The 19,996-nt window shown below is 40.6% G+C and overlaps 1 protein-coding gene across 1 annotated transcript in view; it reads left to right on the top strand.

Moving 5' to 3' along the window:
* Window positions 1-19,996, top strand: part of ARHGEF26 (Rho guanine nucleotide exchange factor (GEF) 26) — a 139,072-nt gene that overhangs the window by 64,465 nt on the left and 54,611 nt on the right. Inside the window, exons 6-8 of the mRNA XM_010844750.1 lie at window positions 9,395-9,547; window positions 12,245-12,374; window positions 15,768-15,842. Of these exons, the coding sequence (XP_010843052.1) occupies window positions 9,395-9,547; window positions 12,245-12,374; window positions 15,768-15,842 (358 nt within the window). The remainder of the gene's footprint in view (window positions 1-9,394; window positions 9,548-12,244; window positions 12,375-15,767; window positions 15,843-19,996) is intronic.

The raw sequence follows: 19,996 nt of genomic DNA, 5'->3' as shown, positions 1-19,996 counted from the left end.
TGTGGTCAGTAAATATTAATATATATTTACGAGTGAATAAAGCAAGGTAGGGACTTCCCTGGTGGCTCAGAGGGTAAAGAATCTGCCTGCAATGTGGCAGACCTGGGTTTGATCCCTGGGTTGGGAGGATCCTCTGGAAGAGGGCATGGCAGCCCATTCCTGTGTTCTTGCCTGGAGAATCCCAATGGACAGAGGAGCCTGGTGGGCTACAGTGCACGAGGTCACAAAGAGTCGGACACAACTGAGCAACTAAGCACAACACAGCACAGATCAAGGTAGAGACTGACTTCTTTGTAGGTGTCGTATAAATAGCATTAGAACAAAATTCCTTGAATGGATTCCATCTTCATATTTACTGTTTAAAACACAAATTAGATTTATTCATCCATCAGTTATTTAATTGTCTTTTATACTTCAAGTCCTATGGCCAGGCCCCAAGCATAGAGTGTTGAACAAAACAGACTTGACTTCTGTCCTCTAGCCCCCTTGCTAAGAGAGACAAAGGTAAACAAAATCATTATATAATTAATTACAGTCATAGTAGACACACCAAAAGAAAAGCATAGAGGTTTATTAAGACATAAAATAAGGGGACCTAACCCAACTCAGAAGGGTCAGGGAAAGCTTCCTGGAGGGGGTGAAAGTGAATCTGAGACTTGAAGGATGAGTGGGGCAAAGGGGAAGGTAACAGGGAATGGGGAGGGGTGTCAAGGAATGACTCCCAGAGGGTTTCACCAGCCACCCCTAACCAATATCGGCTCTCACTCCGTGGACCAGGGCCAGAACACATCACTGGCTGCCACCCTCCTGGAGGCAGCATCTGGGGAGATGGTCAGCTCCTCTGCTCTCTCGCACCTCTTGCCATGGCATAAATCCACTGTGAAAGTCTTTACTCTGTAGATGTGTGTAAATCATTTGTTGAGATAATTCGGTAGTCATTCTTGGAAAGTAATGTATTTCCTCTCTAAGATCCAGCTGTAAGCCTTCTTGCTGGATATTCAGATTGAGGACTGGCCAGTAGTAACAGAGCAGTGGGTACTTGTGAGCAGAGGCAGTAGGTGAAGTAGTTCAAGCAGGCTCTGGACTCAGAGAGGCTCTGCATTCAAATGGAAGTGTGTTTAGAGTTTTGACTTAAGTTCTCTTAGCCTTGGTTTTCTTATCTGTAAAATGGGTTCATTGGCAGTCATAAGGTCAACTTGAGGGTTAAGTTAGATGAGGCAGTGTGTGGGAAGCGCTGGACTTGGCACAGTGAGTGGTGTTCATGGTTATCAATTGTTGGCTGCTTGACATCCGTCAAAGCATGTCATCCTGTGCTAAACACATGGGAGGAGATTTTGTTGGCTGACAGTTGAAGCCAGATTTGTTGTCTGTATTAAATAAATTTTACTCTCCTCTGTAGATGAGTGGATATACTGTCTCCAAAGATCTCTCAGGATTAGTCATCCCTGACATGCCACTGACATTACCAGTTGAATTTGAAGAGGCTGTTAGTTGTGGTCTGGCAACGTTTATCCTCATATGGTAGGTCTTTTCCACCTAGTACAGAAGGGAGAAAATGATGCTCACAGAAGTATATGTACTGAGTGTGTCAGAAGCGGCTACTTCCCTGTGGACTTTGCTTTTTCCCTGAAAATGTCATGCTACAATTAAAACCATCATTTGATAAAGCAACCATGAAAGGCCTAAAGAATATGCAGTCCCTGTAGTTATAGGAAATATTAGAGGAGAGGCTACAGGCCTCGAGCAGTTCCTCAGACATGACCATGTGATTCTCATCTTGAAGTCCCCACCTCCTGGGAGGCTGGCCTGGTGTTTCTTGGTGGCCCCGACCTTTTCTCTGCTCAGCCAAGGAGCTCTCCTGGAGGGGCTGCAATCATTTGCAGCCCTCCTGTGAAGTATGGATGTGATTAGGTAGAGGGAGAAGAAGCAAGAAGCAGTCAGTTTAATTTCCCTTTAGAGAGGTGAAACAGATGCTGAAAAGACACATCTGTGAGAATTCGGAGCTACCGGATGCTGGTGATGGTTAGTCAAGAGTCAGACAGGGTTAACCGGGGCATCTGGTTAAGAGGCAGTGCTTCCAAGAGGCCTTTCCTGGTCCATCAGAGGTTTCTCAAAGTCTAGATGTTAGTGATGACATTAAAATTTTGGTTGGAAAAAAAAAAATGAAAGGTTGTGTAACATGATCGGTTGTAAAACATGATCATCTTGGTACTGCTACAAAGAAGAAATAATGAAGGTATTGTGCCAGGAAAAAAAAATTCATTGGGCTGAAATAGATTTCCATTAAAAAGTTGTTCTTCAAGTAAGCCAGATTGCTTCACAGACTCCATTCAGATTTCACCCAGGGAATCAGAATGCTTTTATTTTTGCTTCAGGTTTCATTTGGATCTCCAGCATTCTCGGTTATTGAAATAATACCTCATTCTTTAGTAATACTTTCTTGGCCTGTTGGTAGCTCAGCTCTTTTAGTGAAATATGCAAATTTGCCCAAAATAACCAATAGAGAATTGAACATAGAAGGCTTTGAATTATGTCTGAATTATGCTTATGTCAAAATAAAAGATGGGCGGCTTCGTTTATATTGTATCAAAATAAGTAGCGTAAACAGATATTTCATTAGTGCTTTGTTTTTAATCTTGTACTTTGGCAAACTTTCAAGAGTGATAGATGAATTTCCCTTTTCATTGGGAAAAGCCAAGTTACTGTTGTTTTTGGTCATATAGTTGCATTCTTTCCGACTAACAGTTAGCTGAAGACAAGAAATTGGAAGAGAGCTTTGCCTCTGAGATATTTCTTAGATTTACATGATAATGATCTTATGAATGGTTTCTTATTTTTTCAATTTTCTTTGAACATTTTCTTAAAGGACACTTGGAGCTAAAAGAAATTACAAATAGTTTGCATTTATATGAAAACCAGCTAAAAATGTACTAGTCCTGGTTACATACTACCTAGAATTCCTGTGGCTCTGAATTCTCACAGATGTATATTTTCAGGGAAAGTTAAACTGCGTTTTTCTCTCCTCTCCCTCTTCCTTCTAAGTTCCTGTCTTCATGGGTGGCTTAATGACCCAACTTATTGCCCAGCTGGAAACTTTGAGTAGAAACCGCAGTGTCTTCCTTGACTCTTCTATCTAATGAGTTTCTCCATTGTATTAACTTTCCCTCCAAACTGTTATCCTAATGTGTCCTCTCCTTTTGATTTCCCAGGCTTTATTGTTACTTGCCTAGGTTAGCGTCTCACTGGCCTGCAAATGGGCTTCCCCACTTCTGTGTCAGTTGTCTCTGTCCAACGGGATGGTTTATTGGCTTCAACAACTCCAGCAGGTTCTCTTTGTCCATAGATTAAGTTCAAGCTCCTCAGTAGACAGTCAGACTTGTGCAGTCTAGCCCAGGCCCACTTGCTTTGCCACTCCCATTCTCTGCTCCTGCTCCTCCTGTGGTTGACATCTCGCCTTGCTAACCCCACAGTCTTTCTGAAGGAGATTCATGTCTTTGCCCACGTTGTGTGCTGCTGCAGCTGCTCTGTCCCCTGGCCTCCTGCATTACCGTCCTCATCACTGATGGCCCCTCACGCCTTTCCTCACCTCGGGCCTCCAGGTGCCCTGCCCTACACTGTCGTCACTGTATGACCCTGTCATAGGTCTCGTATTGCAAGTGATTGGCTCCCTGCCTCCCATGGGCCACTCACCTGAGCATCAGGAGGTAAAGAACCATTTCTTACTCAGTTAAGTTCAGTCACTTAGTTGTGTCTGACCCTTTGCCACACCATGGACTGCAGCATGCCAGGCTTCCTTGTCGATAACCAACTTCTGGAGCTTGCTCAGACTCACGTCCATCGAGTCGGTGATGGACATGAGTCTGAGCAAGACTCATCCTCTGCCATTCCCTTCTTTTCCTGCCTTCAGTCTTTCCCAGCATCAGAGTCAGTTCCAATGAGTCAGTTCTTTGCATCAGGTCGCCAAAGTATTGGAGCTTCAGCTTCAGCCATCAGTCCTTCCAATGAATATGCAGGACTCATTTCCTTTAGGATTGACTGATTTGATCTCCTTGCAGTCCAAGGGACTCTCAAGAGTCTTCTCCAACACCACAGTTCAAAAGCATCAATTCTTCAGCACTCAGCCTTCTTTATGGTCCAATTCTCACATCCATATATGATACCGGAAAAACCATAGCTTTGACTAGATGGACCTTTGTCAGCAAAGTAATGTCTCTGCTTTTTAATATGCTGTCTAAGTTGGTCATAGGTTTTCTTACAAGGAGCAAGTGTCTTTTAATTTCATGACTGCAGTCACCATCTGCAGTGATTTTGGAGCCCAAAAATATAAAGTCTGTTACTGATTCCCCATCTATTTGCCATGAAGTGATGGGACCAGATGCCATGATCTTAGTTTTCTGAATGTTGAGTTTTAAACCAGCTTTTTCACTCTCCTCTTTCACTTTCATCAAGAAGCTCTTCAGTTCCTCTTCACTTTCTCCCATAATAGTGATGTCATCTGCATATCTGAGGTTGTTGATCTTTCTCCCAGCAGTCTTGATTCCAGCTTGTGCTTCATCCAGCCCAGCATTTCTCATGATGTACTCTGCATATAAGTTAAATAAGCAGGATGACAATATACAGGCTTGACATACTTCTTTCCCAATATGCAGCCAGTTCGTTGTTCCATGTCTGGCTCTAACTATTGCTTCTTGACCTGCATACAGATTTCTCAGGAGGCAGGTAAGGTAGTCTGGTATTCCCATCTCATTAAGAATTTTCTAGTTTGTTGTGATCCACATAACCAAAGGCTTTGGTGAAGTCAGTAAAGCAGAAGTCGATTTTTTGCTGGAACTCTCTTGCTTTTTCTATGATCCAACAGATGTTGGCAATTTGATCTCTGGTTCCTCTGCTGCTGCTGCTAAGTCACTTCAGTCGTGTCCTACTCTGCGAGACCCCATAGACGGCATCCCACCAGGCTCCCCCGTCCCTGGGATTCTCCAGGCAAGAACACTGGAGTGGGTTGCCATTTCCTTCTCCAGTGCATGAAAGTGAAAAGTGAAAGTGAAGTCGCTCAGTCGTGTCCGACTCTTAGCGACCCAATGGACTGCAGCCTACCAGGCTCCTCCATTCATGGGATATTCCAGGGAAGAGTACTGGAGTGGGGTGCCGTTGCCTTCTCCGTCTGGTTCCTCTGCCTTTTCTAAATCCAGCTTGAGCATCTGAAAGTGCACAGTTCATGTACTGTTGAAGCCTGGCCTGAAGAATTTTGAGCATTACTTTGCTAGCATATGAGATAAATGTGATTGTACGGTAGTTTGAACATTCTTTGGCATTGCTTTTCTTTGGGATTGGAATGAAAACTGACCTTTTCCAGTCCAGTTCCACTGCTAGGTTTTCCAAATTTGCTGACATACTGAGTGCAGCCCTTTCACAGCATTATCTTTTAGGACTTGAAATAGCTCAACTGAAATTCTATCGCCTCTACTAGCTTTGTTCGTAGTGATGCTTCCTCAAGCCCACTTGACCTCTGGCTTCAGGATGTCTGGCTCTAGGTGAGTGATCACATCATCGTGATTATCTGGGAAATTAAGATCTTTTTTTGTACAGTTCTTCTGTGTATTCTTGCCACTTCTTTCTTAATATCTTCTGCTTCTGTTAGGTCCGTACCATTTCTATCCTTTATTTCTTACTCAACCTTCATTTAATGAAATAACCTCTCCTTGGCATCTAACTCAGCTTCTTCTGTATTGATTCTTGTTATTATACTATTATTTCTTGGAATACACTATTAGTAGCAGAGTCAGCAAGGTTGAAATTCAACTTGTAGATATATATCCCAGAGAACTGAAAACCGCCACTCACACAGATACCCAGATGGGTATGTTGACAGAAGCATTATTCACAGTAGCTAAAAGGTAGAAACAACCTGTTAATATTATAAACAAATTATAATAAGTACCTACAATGGAATATTATTCAGCCATAAAGAAGAAAACGTTCTGATATACGCCTCAATATGAATGAACCTAGGAGACACAATACCAAGTGAAATAAGCTAGAGAAGAAGTTGTGTGATTCCACTCAATGAAATATCTAGAATAGGCAAAGTCACAGAGATAGATAGTAGATGAGAGGTTATCAGGGGCTGAGGAGAGGGGGGAATGGGGAGTTGTTGCTTTATGGGTACAGCGTTTCTGTTTGGGGAAAGGAAAGTATTTTGGAAATAGATGATGATGGTTGGAAATAGTGATGATAATTGATGGTTTAATTACTGTGACAGTAATTAAAGCCATTGAAAATGGTTTAAATGACAACATTTATGTAATATATATTTTACTAGAATAAAAGATATATAGCTTGTATAATTTTTTAAAAAGATACTGCCACCAGCACTCTTATGCATATATGTTTCAACATATAGTTATATATAAGCATGTTGTTTTCCTGTATCATTTATATTTATCATTCTTACCGCCTTAATAGATCACAGATTTCTTGAAGTGAAGGACTAGTCTAAATAGGAAGTAACATGGTTTTTGTTTGTTTAGGGTTTGGAGTTGGATATTTTTGAAATTCTGAAACCTTTTAGAGAGGGTTTGATGTTTTATTTGAATGATGAATAAACTCAGCTTGACAAAGTGACATGAAGTCACTGACTGAGTTTTGAAACATAGATGTGTTCTTCTGACCGGCTATCTGTTCTTCTGACCTGCTAATCCTGAGGGACACTGTGCGTATTCAGCCTGATCCCATTGGAAGGAAGGCTGAATAGTCTAGCACAGGGTGCTTTTAATTGCTCCTCTTGCTCTTTAAACAAGGAGTTTGGATGATGAGGTCATGTGGATAGGAGCCATATTGACTATTTTCCTGAGTCCTTTTTAAAGGTAATAAACATGTAGGTGCTTTCCCAGAATATAAATGTTAATTCTTCTAAGAAATTAAAATATATTTCTTTGTTTCGTAAGCTTCTTTGGAGACTTTTAAAAATTGAGTAAAGGTAATTCCTTGGTGGTACAGTGGGTAAGACTCGGCAGTTTCCCTTCACTTTCTCAGCATAGTCCTGATTGGAAAGCTAAAATCCCACAAGCTGTGTGGTGCAGTCAAAAAATAAATAAATAAAAATAGAATAGATAATGATGACAAGCTAATACAATTTGTATTAAAATGAGTTTAATGTATGTGTCAATATGCGTTCATGCTCAGTCACTTGGCCGTGTCTGACTCTTTGCAACCCCGTGGACTGTAGCCCACCAGGCTCTTCTGTTCATGGCAGAAATACTAGTGTGAGTTGCCATTTCCTCTTCCAGGGGATCTTCCCAACCCTTATAAAAATAAGATCTTTAATGTCTTAATTGTTTTGTTTCTGAGTGCCAGGATTTTCTTTGAAAAGAACTGAGATATAAATGTGAGAAAATGTTAGCCCATATTTACCATTAATACTCTAGTATAAATTTCTGTTGTCTCATTCACTGGCTGTCTTGAATTTTGTTTTATGGAGTCCACCCAACAAACTGGTAAGGAGCAATGACGTGCTAAATACCAAAACTAACCTTCTCTTGTACTAATATTCTAGAGTCAACATCAGACATTATTGTTGATTTCACCTTCTTAAGAAAACCCTTTAGTCTCTGGGTAATAGTTATTTTTGATAGATTTGCCTGCTGCTCTGAACATGGTCAGTAAGTGTGCTCTAGGGAAGTTCTCAGTTTTTAGCGTGGATTCAGACTATCCGGCAGTCTTGATAAAGTACAGGTTCAGACTGGGAGAGGTGAGGGGTGAAATTCTGCATTTTAGTTAAGCTCTTAAGTGGTATCAATGCTGCTGGTCTGGGGGCCAGAGGAAGAACACTCTGTTTCAAATAGCTGATTTGATACTTTGTTAAAATTGGATCCAATATAAGGTTGACAGAAGAAATGCAAGACACCCAAGATGTCCTATGCAGTATTTGGCACATAGTTGTATTAAAAATTATTCATTGTTTATCTGAAATTTAATTTTGACTGGGCTAGACACAATATAGGTGTGTGTGAGTGCACACAAGACACACACACAAGGCAACTCTAAATTGCAATCTAAATCATTTACAAAGTCATTTAAATGTCATGTATTGTATTAGATGTAAATGATATGATTATTTTTATTTGGAGAGAAAGGCCCCATAGAATTAGGTTTGTTTCAGACTTGTTTTTAGGCACTTATTTAGGTATTTTGCTCATATGCTTTTCAATACAATAATATATGTAAGGATTAATGCTGCACCCTGTCCCCAAGTATCTAGGGAATTCTTGAAAAAATAGTGAAATCTGTACATTCCAAAATATACCTGAAAGCACAGAAATGTCCTGGACTATCAATGTTTTAAGCTAACCATATGAAGTAATGGGCTTCACCAGTGGCTCAGATCCCTGGGTTGGTGAAGGAAATGGCAACCCACTCCAGTGTTCTTGCCTGGAAAATCCATAGACAGAGGAGCCTGGTGGACTACAGTCCATAGGGTCACAAAGAGTCCAAAACGACTGAGTGGCTAACACTTTCACTTTCATATGAAGGAATAAGATGTTAATGAGAAACGCTGGGCTAGAAGAAGCACAGGCTGGAATCAAGATTGCCAGGAGAAATATCAATAACCTCAGATATTCGGATGACACCACCCTTAAGGCAGAAAGTGAAGAGGAACTAAAAAGCCTCTTGATGAAAGTGAAAGAGGAGAGTGAAAAAGTTGGCTTAAAGCTCAACATTCAGAAAATGAAGATCATGGCATCTGGTCCCATCACTTCATGGGAAATAGATGGGGAAACAGTGGAAACATTGTCAGACTTTATTTTGGGGGTCCAAAATCACTGCAGATGGTGATTGCAGCCATGAAATGAAAAGATGCTTACTCCTTGGAAGGAAAGTTATGACCAACCTAGATAGCATATTGAAAAGCAGAGACATTACTTTGCCAACAAAGGTCCATCTAGTCAAGGCTATGGTTTTTCCAGTGGTCAGGTATGGATGTGAAAGTTGGACTGTGAAGAAAGCTGAGTGCTGAAGAACTGGTGCTTTTGAACTGTGGTGCTGGAGAAGACTCTTGAGAGTCCCTTGGACTGCAAGGAGATTCAACCAGTCCATTCTGAAGGGACTCGATGGACATGGGTTTGGGTGGACTCTGGGAGTTGGTGATGGACAGGGAGGCCTGGCGTGCTGCAATTCATGGGGTCACATGCGGACACGACTGAGCGACTGAACTGAACTGAACTGAACTGATGATAGATTAAATTTAGACTGTTTTATGGTTTTTTCTTGTATTTTTTTGGTACCGTGTACTTCTGGTATTTTCAAACCCTGTATAATAACATTTCATGAGGATAATCTGTTGTCTATTAAAGCATATGGAAGGCAGTGTAAATGCTTTTCTTTTTTTTTTTTTTAGATTCTTTACAGAGTTGGAAGCAAGGCATCAGAATAATATCTTCATAGAAGACATAAGTGACATTGTGGAAAAGCACACAACATCCACATTTGACCCATACGTGAAATACTGCACAAATGAAGTCTACCAACAGCGGACACTGCAAAAATTGTTGTAAGCAGTATTGAATGTTGCAGCTTTAATGATCTAATCATGTTTTAATTGGGTCTCGTTGATTGAAATTAATTGATCTCTTAAATTAAATGTCTTTTGGGAACAGAAGTGCTTTTGGGCAGGGGTGTTAGATTAGAAAAACCCAGTTGTGGAGAATTTTCTTTAAAGTTCTTCTGAAATTATAGCTTGTTGATTTTTTCCTTGTTTCTTTTTTTTTTAATTCCTGCAAGACTTGGGTCGGGGGGTGGGGGCGGGTAATGATGATCGGTGATCATCATTCTAAATGGTGAGAAGGTTGTTCTCTAAGCTGTTATCTGGTCATTAAATAGTTTGCCTGAGGCCAAGATATAGTTCTTGAACTAGTGCCTAGGAGCCAAAGTGTCCTCTGGTATTCTAATCTTCCTCCATTCGAATGACAACTCTGTATTTAGTTGTTTATGGGAATAACTCATCTTTTCCCTCTGGGTGGTTAGGTGTGAGGAGAACAAGGATGGGCTGAAGGAAGGTTTTTTTTTTTTTTTTTTTAAGTTCTTAAAGGCTCTAATTGTGAAACGAAAAAAAAGTAAACCTTAAATTTCCACACACACCTTTTCCCTTTGTATTATTTAGGTTACTGAGAGTTTTGGTGTGATGAATATGCCATCTCTAGTCTGAAAAGCATTCAGCAGTGGTTCAGCAATGTCTGTATTGCTTTATTGGGGCCGGGGCTTGTTTATCACAAGGAGCTCCGTGTCTGGCGGTACAGTTGGACATCGCTGTAAACTCAGCTTGGGGGCTGACTGGCTGTTATCATCCTTCTGTGAGCTGTGGTGTTTACAACCGAAGCGTGGCACGCTGGCCAGTCTCTAGACAATGTGAGAGACCCTATGTTGATGATTACCTCATGGCCACTTAGAGAAACAGCCCCCGTGTGGGCAAGAAGGCCTGATGACGCCCCATTCCCCCTCCACATCCTCCTTAAAATCTTGTACAGGCAGGGAGGAAAACCCACAGCTGCCAGCCCTAAATGAGGTTATTAGCACAAGCAGGATTTGTCTGCACTGCGGGGCATTTTTTTCTAGATTAGTCTTTGTTGTGGAGACTGTTCTATACATTCTAGCACCCCAGGCTCCTGTCCACCAGCTGCTGGTAGCACAGCCTCACCTCAGCCTTGATAACCAGGAATGTCTCCAGAGGTTACCTGATGCCCTCATCCGCCATGGGAATTGCGATGTAAACGTTACTCTTTAATGGTTGGAAAATCCAAGTGACACATGTAAAAGCCGAAGCCTGGAATTAGAGCTAAATTAAGTTTTGTTTTGCAAGATTAAAAACAAAAAAACAAAAAAACTTGAATAAGTACTGTTGTACTTTATGTAACTCTTGAAAAATAAAGGTTTTATTTAAATTAGCTCAATGACATCATCATTTGATCTTTTACATGGAAATTAGAAGTTGTGTGTTCAGAATGTAAATTTACATTTTGGGCTGTGACTTTGAGCTTTACCTGCAACTTTGGAATCTGAAAACCAGCAAACAGTGCCTGGGGTCCATCCTAGACTGGGTGGTTTCCTCAGAATCTTTGGAGGTGGCAGAAGTGATTTAAATATGCAACTGGCTTAAAATTTGATTCTTTTTTAATTTCCTAAAATTTTTTTTTCAAAGTTAGCAGGAAACTTAACTCCTTAGTTTAAGAAAAAGAAATTATAACATTTCTGAGTACTTTCTTTTAACTTGCTGTTCTGGGTATTTCCTGATTTCTCTCTAGCAGCCTTGAACCAAATCATCTAAGTTTCAAAGTATATTTTTTTGAAGAAAGGTTTCAATTGCCGTTACCCTGCTTCTTGGCCTCCCCCTCCCCTCTCCAGGGGATCACAGAATCTGGGGCCAACCCCTCCTCCACCTCCCCTTCTCGGGTCACACTGTAACTCCACAGAGCTACCCTTAGGGTGAAGTGAGGTGACAGAATGAGAGATGCTGTGTCAGGGACCCACTGAAAGTCAGAAGACCTTGGTTGGACTTCTGTCTACACCGAATGCTAGGTCTTTTATTTGGCAAGTTGGGGACCTTGCTGAGACTCCACATTCTTACTGGAATCCCCTTCAAAGTTATATGGATGGTGCCACATGAGATCCTTTATGTCGTGTATTCTGCTAAATTCTGTAGAAATGTGACAGTGTTGTCCCTGTTCTAATGTCCCTGGGAGAGGAAGGATATTCTGGCTGACATAGTCAGAAGGTTTTCTGTCTCAGAAGCTTTGGAAAAGTCCAAAAGCCTCCTAGTAAGTAAATCCTGAGATTTCTTTCTTGGATTATTATCTCAGGCTAGAGATGTGGTATAAAGCATATGTGTCATCTTTTTAGTGGAATGTTTGTAGATGATCAGATATGAGATGTAGTATGTATACTAATTTTTAATGTATATATTCACCGTTATGATACCACTGTTTCTTCATTTGTTTACTTTCTACTTCTAAAAATTTCTGGCACCTATATTTTCATCTTATTATTCTTATTACTGCCTTAAACTTATGTTCAGTCTTGACTGTAAAAGGCAATCAAACCATCCATGTCCACCTATGAAATTATGTGTTTATGTTGTTTATATATTGAAAAATCATTGATAATCTATAAGTTTACCACAGTGTTTTATAATACATTTTGACTTGCTTCTTAAAGAGGAAATACTTTGAAGTTTTGTCTCTTTTTTTCCCCTCAGAGCCACCAACCCATCTTTCAAGGAAGTTTTGTCCCGAATCGAGTCCCATGAAGACTGTAGGAACCTACCCATGATCTCGTTTCTCATTCTTCCCATGCAGAGGGTGACCCGCCTTCCCCTGCTGATGGATGTAAGATGTGACCTGGTATCTTTTTCCTCTGTGGATAATTGTTGCTGCAACAAATCTGATTAAGAAAATTATTCTTCTTCCGCTTAAATTATATCCCTTCTATAAAAGTTCCCAATTCCGTGAGAAGTTGCTGTTTGGTTAGAAAGTCCCACATGGGAAGCTCTTCAATTTAGGCTTGTGTGTTCACTCTAAAGAAGTTAGATTACAACCCTCACTTAACATTTTTTGAAATGGGAAGAATATTGACTTCTTGAAGTCAGGAGTCCTGAATTCCTTTGCGTCTGAAACACCAGGCACGAGACCTTGGGCACGTCATTCATCTCTTTGGGCCTCAGTTTCCTCAGTTGGGTCATGTTCCGAGCTGCTGCGTGTGTGCCCAGTTGCTTCAGTCACGTTCGACTCTTTGCAACGCCACAGACTGTAGCCCACCAGGCTCCTCTGTTCATGAGATTCTCCAGGCAAGAATACTGGAGTGGGCTGCCATGCCCTCCTCCAGGGGATCTTGCCAACCCAGGGATTGAACCCGCATCTCTTCTTGCATTGGGAGACAGCTTGTTTACCGCTAGTGCCACCTGGGCTGCCCCAAGCTGCTGAAGTGCTCCCATTTCACACGGGAAGGAGTCTCTTCAGCATCACAAGGCATAAACCTGCCCTAGTTTGCATTGCTCAGAATGAGTGAGGAAAATCCAGACATCTGATCTTATTGTAGGGAGCATTCATGAAGAAATGCTATTTGCTTTTGAGTAGTGCAGGACGTGACTGCGGGAAGAGCAGAGACGGACTGGTGGGAAGCACAGCTGGGAGGACAGCCAGGCAGTGGCCCAGGATGGCCGCACACTGGCTGGGCTAAAACCACAGTGGCAGCCACAAGGGAATGGGGTGCCCTGACGTGACTCCCATCCAGCTAGTGTGCCAACAAGCGCCTTTTTTAAAAAATAAAATTGAACTATAGTTGATTTATGATATTGTGTTAGTTTCAGGTGTATAGCAAAGTGGTTCAGACATACTATATGTATATATTTTTTCAGATTATTTTTATTATAGGTTATTATAGGATATTTACTTTGTTATACAGTAACTCCTTGTTCCTTATCTATTTTATGTGTAGTAGTTTGTATCTGTTAATCCCAAACTCCTAATTTATCCCTCCCCTGCTTTCCTTTCCCCTTTGGTAACTTTAAGTTTGTTTTCTGTGTCTGTGAGTTTTTTCTTTTATCTTTAGATCCGTTTGTATTGATTTTTGGATTCCACATGTGTGATATCATATAGTATTTATCTTTCTCTGTCAGACTGACTTCACTTCGTATGATAATCCCTAGGTCTGTTCATGTTGCTGCAAATGGCATTATTCCATCCTTTTTATGGCCAATACTCCATTACATATACGTACCACATCTTAAATCAGTTGTCTGTTGATGGTCATTTGGGCTGCTTCCATGTCTTAGCTATTGTAAACAGTGCTGCTATGAATATCAGGTTGCATGTCTCTTTTTGAATTATAGTTTTTGTTTTTTCCATGTATATGCCCAGGAGTGGGATTGCTGGATCATATGATAGTTCAAAAAGTATCTTTTTGATCAAGTTAAAATATCTTGGCACAGTTCTGCTTTGAATTTGGATGATAATATAATGTCAGTTTTGACGTGCTTGCTTTTTATAAGTCAAAATACAGGATAAAAATATAGCAAAAATTATGATTGTCTAAGATTACAAAATAAATTCCATTTTCTCTATTCCATTATAAATTCAAAGAAGCACTGAAATTTAGAAACTAGTAAAAAGGTGGGATTATGGTCACTTTCTTGGCCCAGCCGCACAGTGTTGAGGAGGTTCAGCTGTCTTTTCAGAATTCACAGCACCTTCTGCTCTCCTGGGCCACCTCAGTCTACTAGTCCGCTACCTTTACACCCATCCTTGTCTGTCTTGTGTGATTTAGAGACTTCTCTTCTTGTAAATATTGGGAAACTTGCAGTTTTGCAAATCCAGCTCTGATTTTTTGTATCAGTATTTATCATGTCTATCACACAGAGTCTAAAAAGAAATGATACTTTTTGGGGTCAGAGACTCTTTTGAGATTGTAGATTAAGCTGTAGTCATTCTTAAGAAGGACTTCCTAGTGTGTGCAAGATTTATAAAACTGAAGTGTACAAAAGAAACTGTGGCCTGCTCCCAGAAATAAAAACTAATATTTTTCAAACTGCTTTTGTACTCATTAGTGGGTCATGAAGTTGACTTTTGGAACATGAGTAGTGTTTTTAGAAAATGAATATAGAGTAGAACACACAGTATATGATATATACATTGTTCATAATGTGATTAAATATTATTTCACAAAAAACTTTCATTTTGTGTGCATGTGTACTAGTTGCAGTGTAAAAGTATTTCTTACAGTGGGGTCATAGTCGAAAAAAATTTGAGTACATTAATATAAAACCACCAGCAGTCCAGTCTGTACTTCTTACATATCACATATAATATTCCTGACACCTGACTTTCAGATTCATTGGCTTGGTGTTCCTCTGCATGTAAGGTTCAGTGATTTGCTAGTTTCTGGTATCTTCCGCTTCTGCTAAATCCTGTTGCCCTCATCTGTTGTCCATGTGTGAGAATCTGGCCACCTGGGAAGAATCTAAATGTACTTAAAACAAGATCTCTTTGATTTTACTTCATTTGGAGATTTAGTTAAACTTGTTAATTGAGGTTAACATTTTTAACAATTGAAATGGTTTTGTTGGCTTTGAACAGATATAGTTTCAGAAGTTATATATAATTCAGTATATCATCAGTTGATGTTTTTTGAACTCAATTTTACCATCACAAAAATTGCAGTATAAGCATATCAAGAAAAAACCCAGCAGCCATTTTTTCTTGACCTTTTTATTCACATTATATCATCTGCAAATATAATAACCTCTAATAATGATGATGATAACAGGGATCAGTGAAGTAATTTTGTCATTAATTGAAGACCTACTGTATGCAGGTTATTCATAAAGAACTTTCCATGCATTATCATTTAACTTTTTTAACAGCCTTGTGGCTTTATAGGTGGCTTTATCCCAATTTTACAGATGAGGAAACTTAGGCTTATAGAAGCTTATAAGGGAAGGTGACTTGCCCAAGGTCGAAAAGCTCGTAAGGAGCAGATCTAGAATTTGAAACTAGATCCACCCACCTCTGAAGTCTGTCCTCTTATTAAATCATCCTCTGGATGCACATGGATCCTATGCTTTTAAAGACTGTTTCCTATTTTACTGTCATCTTTATATTAATCCATAGTATTGTGTTCAGCATTGTTAAGTTTGCTATGAGTAAGTATATGGCTGGACATTGGTTTTATTTTACTTAAAAGAATAAATCAGCTGATTTTGTTTTTCTTTTATTTCATTGCAGACTATCTGTCAAAAGACTCCTAAGGATTCTCCGAAATATGAAGTCTGCAAAAGAGCCTTAAAGGAAGTGAGCAAGGTAACTGTTAAGTAGCTTATCAGACAGTAAAACATTCAGATCTCTCCAAAGAGAACCTGTCTGGATTTGATGCTAAAAACTGGTTGATTCTCACAGCCATTTGTGCACCATTCATTAAGTAGTTGAAAAACAAAGTTATGTTTTCTACACTCAAATGAAATTGGTATTTTTACTATTTCAGACAGTCTTAAGGACCTTTAGAGATCTCATTTTCTTTTGGTGTCTGAATAGCTGTTTATTCATTCTCTCATTCAAGAAATATTATTGCATATCCACTACAGTGCCAGGGACAATGCCAGCGCCTGAAAATGTGAGGATGAGTAAGACATGTGTGGTTACTGCCCTCATGGAATGTGCTGTATAAAGGGGAAGGCAGACATGAAATAAGAGTTACAATAAAGGATGGTGAGTGACATGAGAGGAAGAACATAGAAATGTTGAAGCTGAAGCCTGGAGCAAGAGCAGCTTTGAGCCAGGGACTGGGGAGGGTGTTTCAGGAACATGCAAAGACCCAAAGACTTATTTGTAGAATTTGAACTAGAATGTTCTTCGTGTGACTAGAGCCCAGTCCAGGAGAGAGAGCACAGAGGATCCATGTTAAGGAATTGTGAACCTTATCCTAGGATGCTGTGGAAGCTACAGATTCGTGTGCTGTGAAGTTGACAGTGAGAATGGGCCCCAGTGATGAAGCCTTTATAGTTGCTTAGGTTACAGATGACTGGAGCCTATACCGATATGATACTAGAAGGCAAAGAAGCAAGCCTACAACATTGGGGAGGTAGGCGTGGAGGTGACTTGGGTGGGTATATTTATGGACATGAGCCAAGGAAAATCATCCCTGTCTTAGGCAACTAGATGGATGCTCTTATTTCCATAGTACGAGCATAGGGAGAAGCTGAGGATTCCATTGTGGGTGTGTTGGAATTGAGTGAGGTTCCAATAGAATATCCAAGTCAGGAGCTCAGTGGAGAGACTTGAACTGGAGACATGGGTTTGTGGATCATCAGTATGGGGATGATTTTTGAAGCTGGAAAAGTAGATGAAAAGTACCCAGCAGTGTGAAGAGTAAGAAGAATGTTGAGGTTCAGCCATGAAGAACACCAGGCTTCATCTTGTGTAGGGAAAAGGAAACAGCAGAGGAAACTTGAAAAACAACAGAAGTACTAAAGTAGGAAAGTGAAAGTTGCTCAGTCGTGTCCAACTCTTTGAGACCCCATGGACTGTTCTCCAGGCCAAAATTCTGGAGTGGGTAGCCTTTCCCTTCTCCAGGGCATCTTCCCAACTCAGGGATTGAACCCAGGTCTCCCACATTGCAGGCAGATTCTTTACCAGCTGAGCCACAAAGGAAGCCCAAGAATACTGGAGTGGGTAGCCTGTCCCTTCTCCAGTGGATCTTCCTGATCCAGGAATTAAACTGGGGTCTCCTGCATTGCAGGCAGATTCTTTACCAACTGAGCTATCAGGGAAGCCCTCTAATGGCCTGGCAAATGGCATGTAATTTGGTGGAAGGAAGGGCAGCCCCATTGGCTGCTCTGCCAAGACAAAGTGAGATAATGATCAATGCATTCACCGGGTGTATTTATTATCAGGTGAGTTGTGTCCTTGCAGGGTAGGTGTGGAAGCCAGTTTGGAGCATGTTGAGGAATAAGTGGAGGATGAGACTGTGCAGCCAGTTAGTATAGCTGTTTAAACTATTGGGCTGTGAGGGTAAAATGAGTTGAAAGAGAAGCTATAGTTGAAAGGGAAGTGAGGGAGGGTCTTTTGTTTAAAGATTAGAAAATTGTGGGTATGTTTAAATGCTAATAGGAATAGTTCGCTGAGAAAAAGCAGCTGAAGGTTTGAGAATCAGTGAGGATATGAGATGAGCTAGACCCAGGAGAGCAAAGCTCATGATCACAGAAGCATCCTAAGCATCTCTAAGCTGCCTCGAGTTTTGTGCGTCTTTGTGATACTTGACTATGAAGCACTGTTTCTTTCTATCAACTTTATCAATTGAACTTTATGTTGAATTTCATTGTTTCAACTTTATTTTTTAAATACTTTTATGTGAACCATTTTTAAAGTCTTTATTGAATTTGCTACATTATTGCTTCTTTTTTATATTTGGGGTTCTTGACCCCAAGGCTTGTGGGATCTTAGTTCCCTGACTAAGGATTGAACCTGCACCCCATGCTTTGGAAGGCAAAGAAAGATCCACCACTGGACCACCAGGGAAGTCCTTCAGTCAACTTTAAACTGACTCCATTTTATTTATCCTCATCCTTGCCAATAATTACTACAAAATCATGAGTTTTATAAGCTAGTTGTTCATTTTTCTAACACATTTTTATACTAAAAATTAGTTTATCTGTGTCTTAGCCCTTTTGGGCTGCTAGAACAAAGTACCACAGACTGATTGGCTTTTAAACAGCAAATTTCTTTCTCTGTTCTGGAGGCTGGAAGTCTAAGATCAGGGAACAAGCAGAGTTGGCTGGGATCCCTCTTCCAGCCAGGTTGCAGACTTCTGGTAGCCTTGACAAGGCAGAAGGGATCAAGGCGGCTCTTTGGAGCCTCTTGTATAAAGCACAATCCCATTCATACGGGCTCTATCCCATGACTTCTGAGCAACTCCCAAAGGTCCCCACTTCCTAGTACCATCATCTTTGGAAGTTAAGATTTCAGTATGTATTTTGGGAGGATGTGAACATTTAAACCATAGTGATCTGCCAACCACTTGAATGCATCTCTTGCTCCATCAGAGAAGGAGATACACATATCCCACTTTGCGAAACACTAAGTGAAGAAACTTAGCCTGACAGGTATGAAGTTGCCTATGGTCCTACTGCCTGTGGGTTTCTCCTCCAGGACCCCAAATCCTGTAGTGGATGGGGGAATCTTTAAGAGAAACTACATGGAGAAGTTGAGTCTTAGATATGAAAGAGATTGTCAGATTCTGTTTGATTGTAACTGAGAAGCTGGAAAAAAAATTCACACAGGAAAAGGAGGAAGGTAGTAGTGATTGAATTGAATTAGGAAAGATACCTAATTTTTTCGAGACTTTCACGTCCCAGTTTGAGTAGACTGCTATGTTCCTTTAGGCATCTCTGTTTCACTTGATTTGGCTCTGGTGCTTTTAGGGCAGGCTGGCAAAAATTAACTGCCTTACCTTGACACAGGGCTTCCCAGGTGACGGTAGTGGTAAAGAATCGGCCTGCCAATGCAAGAGACTTAACAATCATGGGTTTGATTCCTGGGTTGGGAAGATCCCCTGGAGGAGAGCATGAGAACCCACTCTACTATTCTTGCCTGGAGAATCCCATAGACAGAGGAGCTGGTGGGCTACAGTCTGTGGGTCGCACAAAGTCAGACACGACGGAAGCAATTAAGCATGCACTACCTTGATACTTACTATACGGAAGACCCTCTGTGAAGAATTGCTGTTCGAGTGGCCTAAGCAAGTGTTTTCTCTAGGACAGCATTTTTCTGTCTTGCGTAGGAGTCATGAACATCAGGATTATAACCTCAGTCTCTAAGTGTTGTAGGAAACTGAGGTCATCAGTACTGCCAACTCAAGGATTCATCTTCTTTTTCATTTGTGCAAGTTACCAATGAGTTTTTATAGATGGGAAAACAATGTCAGTATTTTTAACAAAAAGATTGTGCACATAGAGCGTTTATGGTTCAAAATCAAAATGCAGACTTTCACTTGCTTGCTGTTTCTGAAATGAGAGAAACTGAGAGTTCCCAGCACTTATTTTACAGTGAAATTTTGTGTGTTGAGGCCCAAATTTTTTAGAAGCAGATTCCACCTAAGGCCCTTGGGCAAGTCTCTCTAAATAGTTATTCATTCTTGGGGAAAAATGAGTAATATGTTTTTTGGTGATTAAAATGCTAGTGAAATGTATTTGCCTAGTGCAAATAATACTTCAGTGAAATTGTTCATGATATGCAGATGACACCACTCTTATGGCAGAAAGTGAAGAGGAACTCAAAAGCCTCTTGATGAAAGTGAAAGTGCAGAGTGAAAAAGTTGGCTTAAAGCTCAACATTCAGAAAACGAAGATCATAGCATCCGGTCCCACCACTTCATGGGAAATAGATGGGGAAACAATGGAAACTGTCAGACTTTATTTTTCTGGGCTCCAAAATCACTACAGATGGTGACTGCAGCCATG

The sequence above is a fragment of the Bison bison genome, unplaced genomic scaffold (genome assembly GCF_000754665.1).
Source record: "Bison bison bison isolate TAMUID 2011002044 unplaced genomic scaffold, Bison_UMD1.0 scf7180017864207, whole genome shotgun sequence".
In the NCBI taxonomy this organism is placed as follows: Eukaryota; Metazoa; Chordata; class Mammalia; order Artiodactyla; family Bovidae; genus Bison; species Bison bison.
Note: the sequence above shows the minus strand (reverse complement) of the source record. Positions and strands in the feature narration are given on the sequence as shown.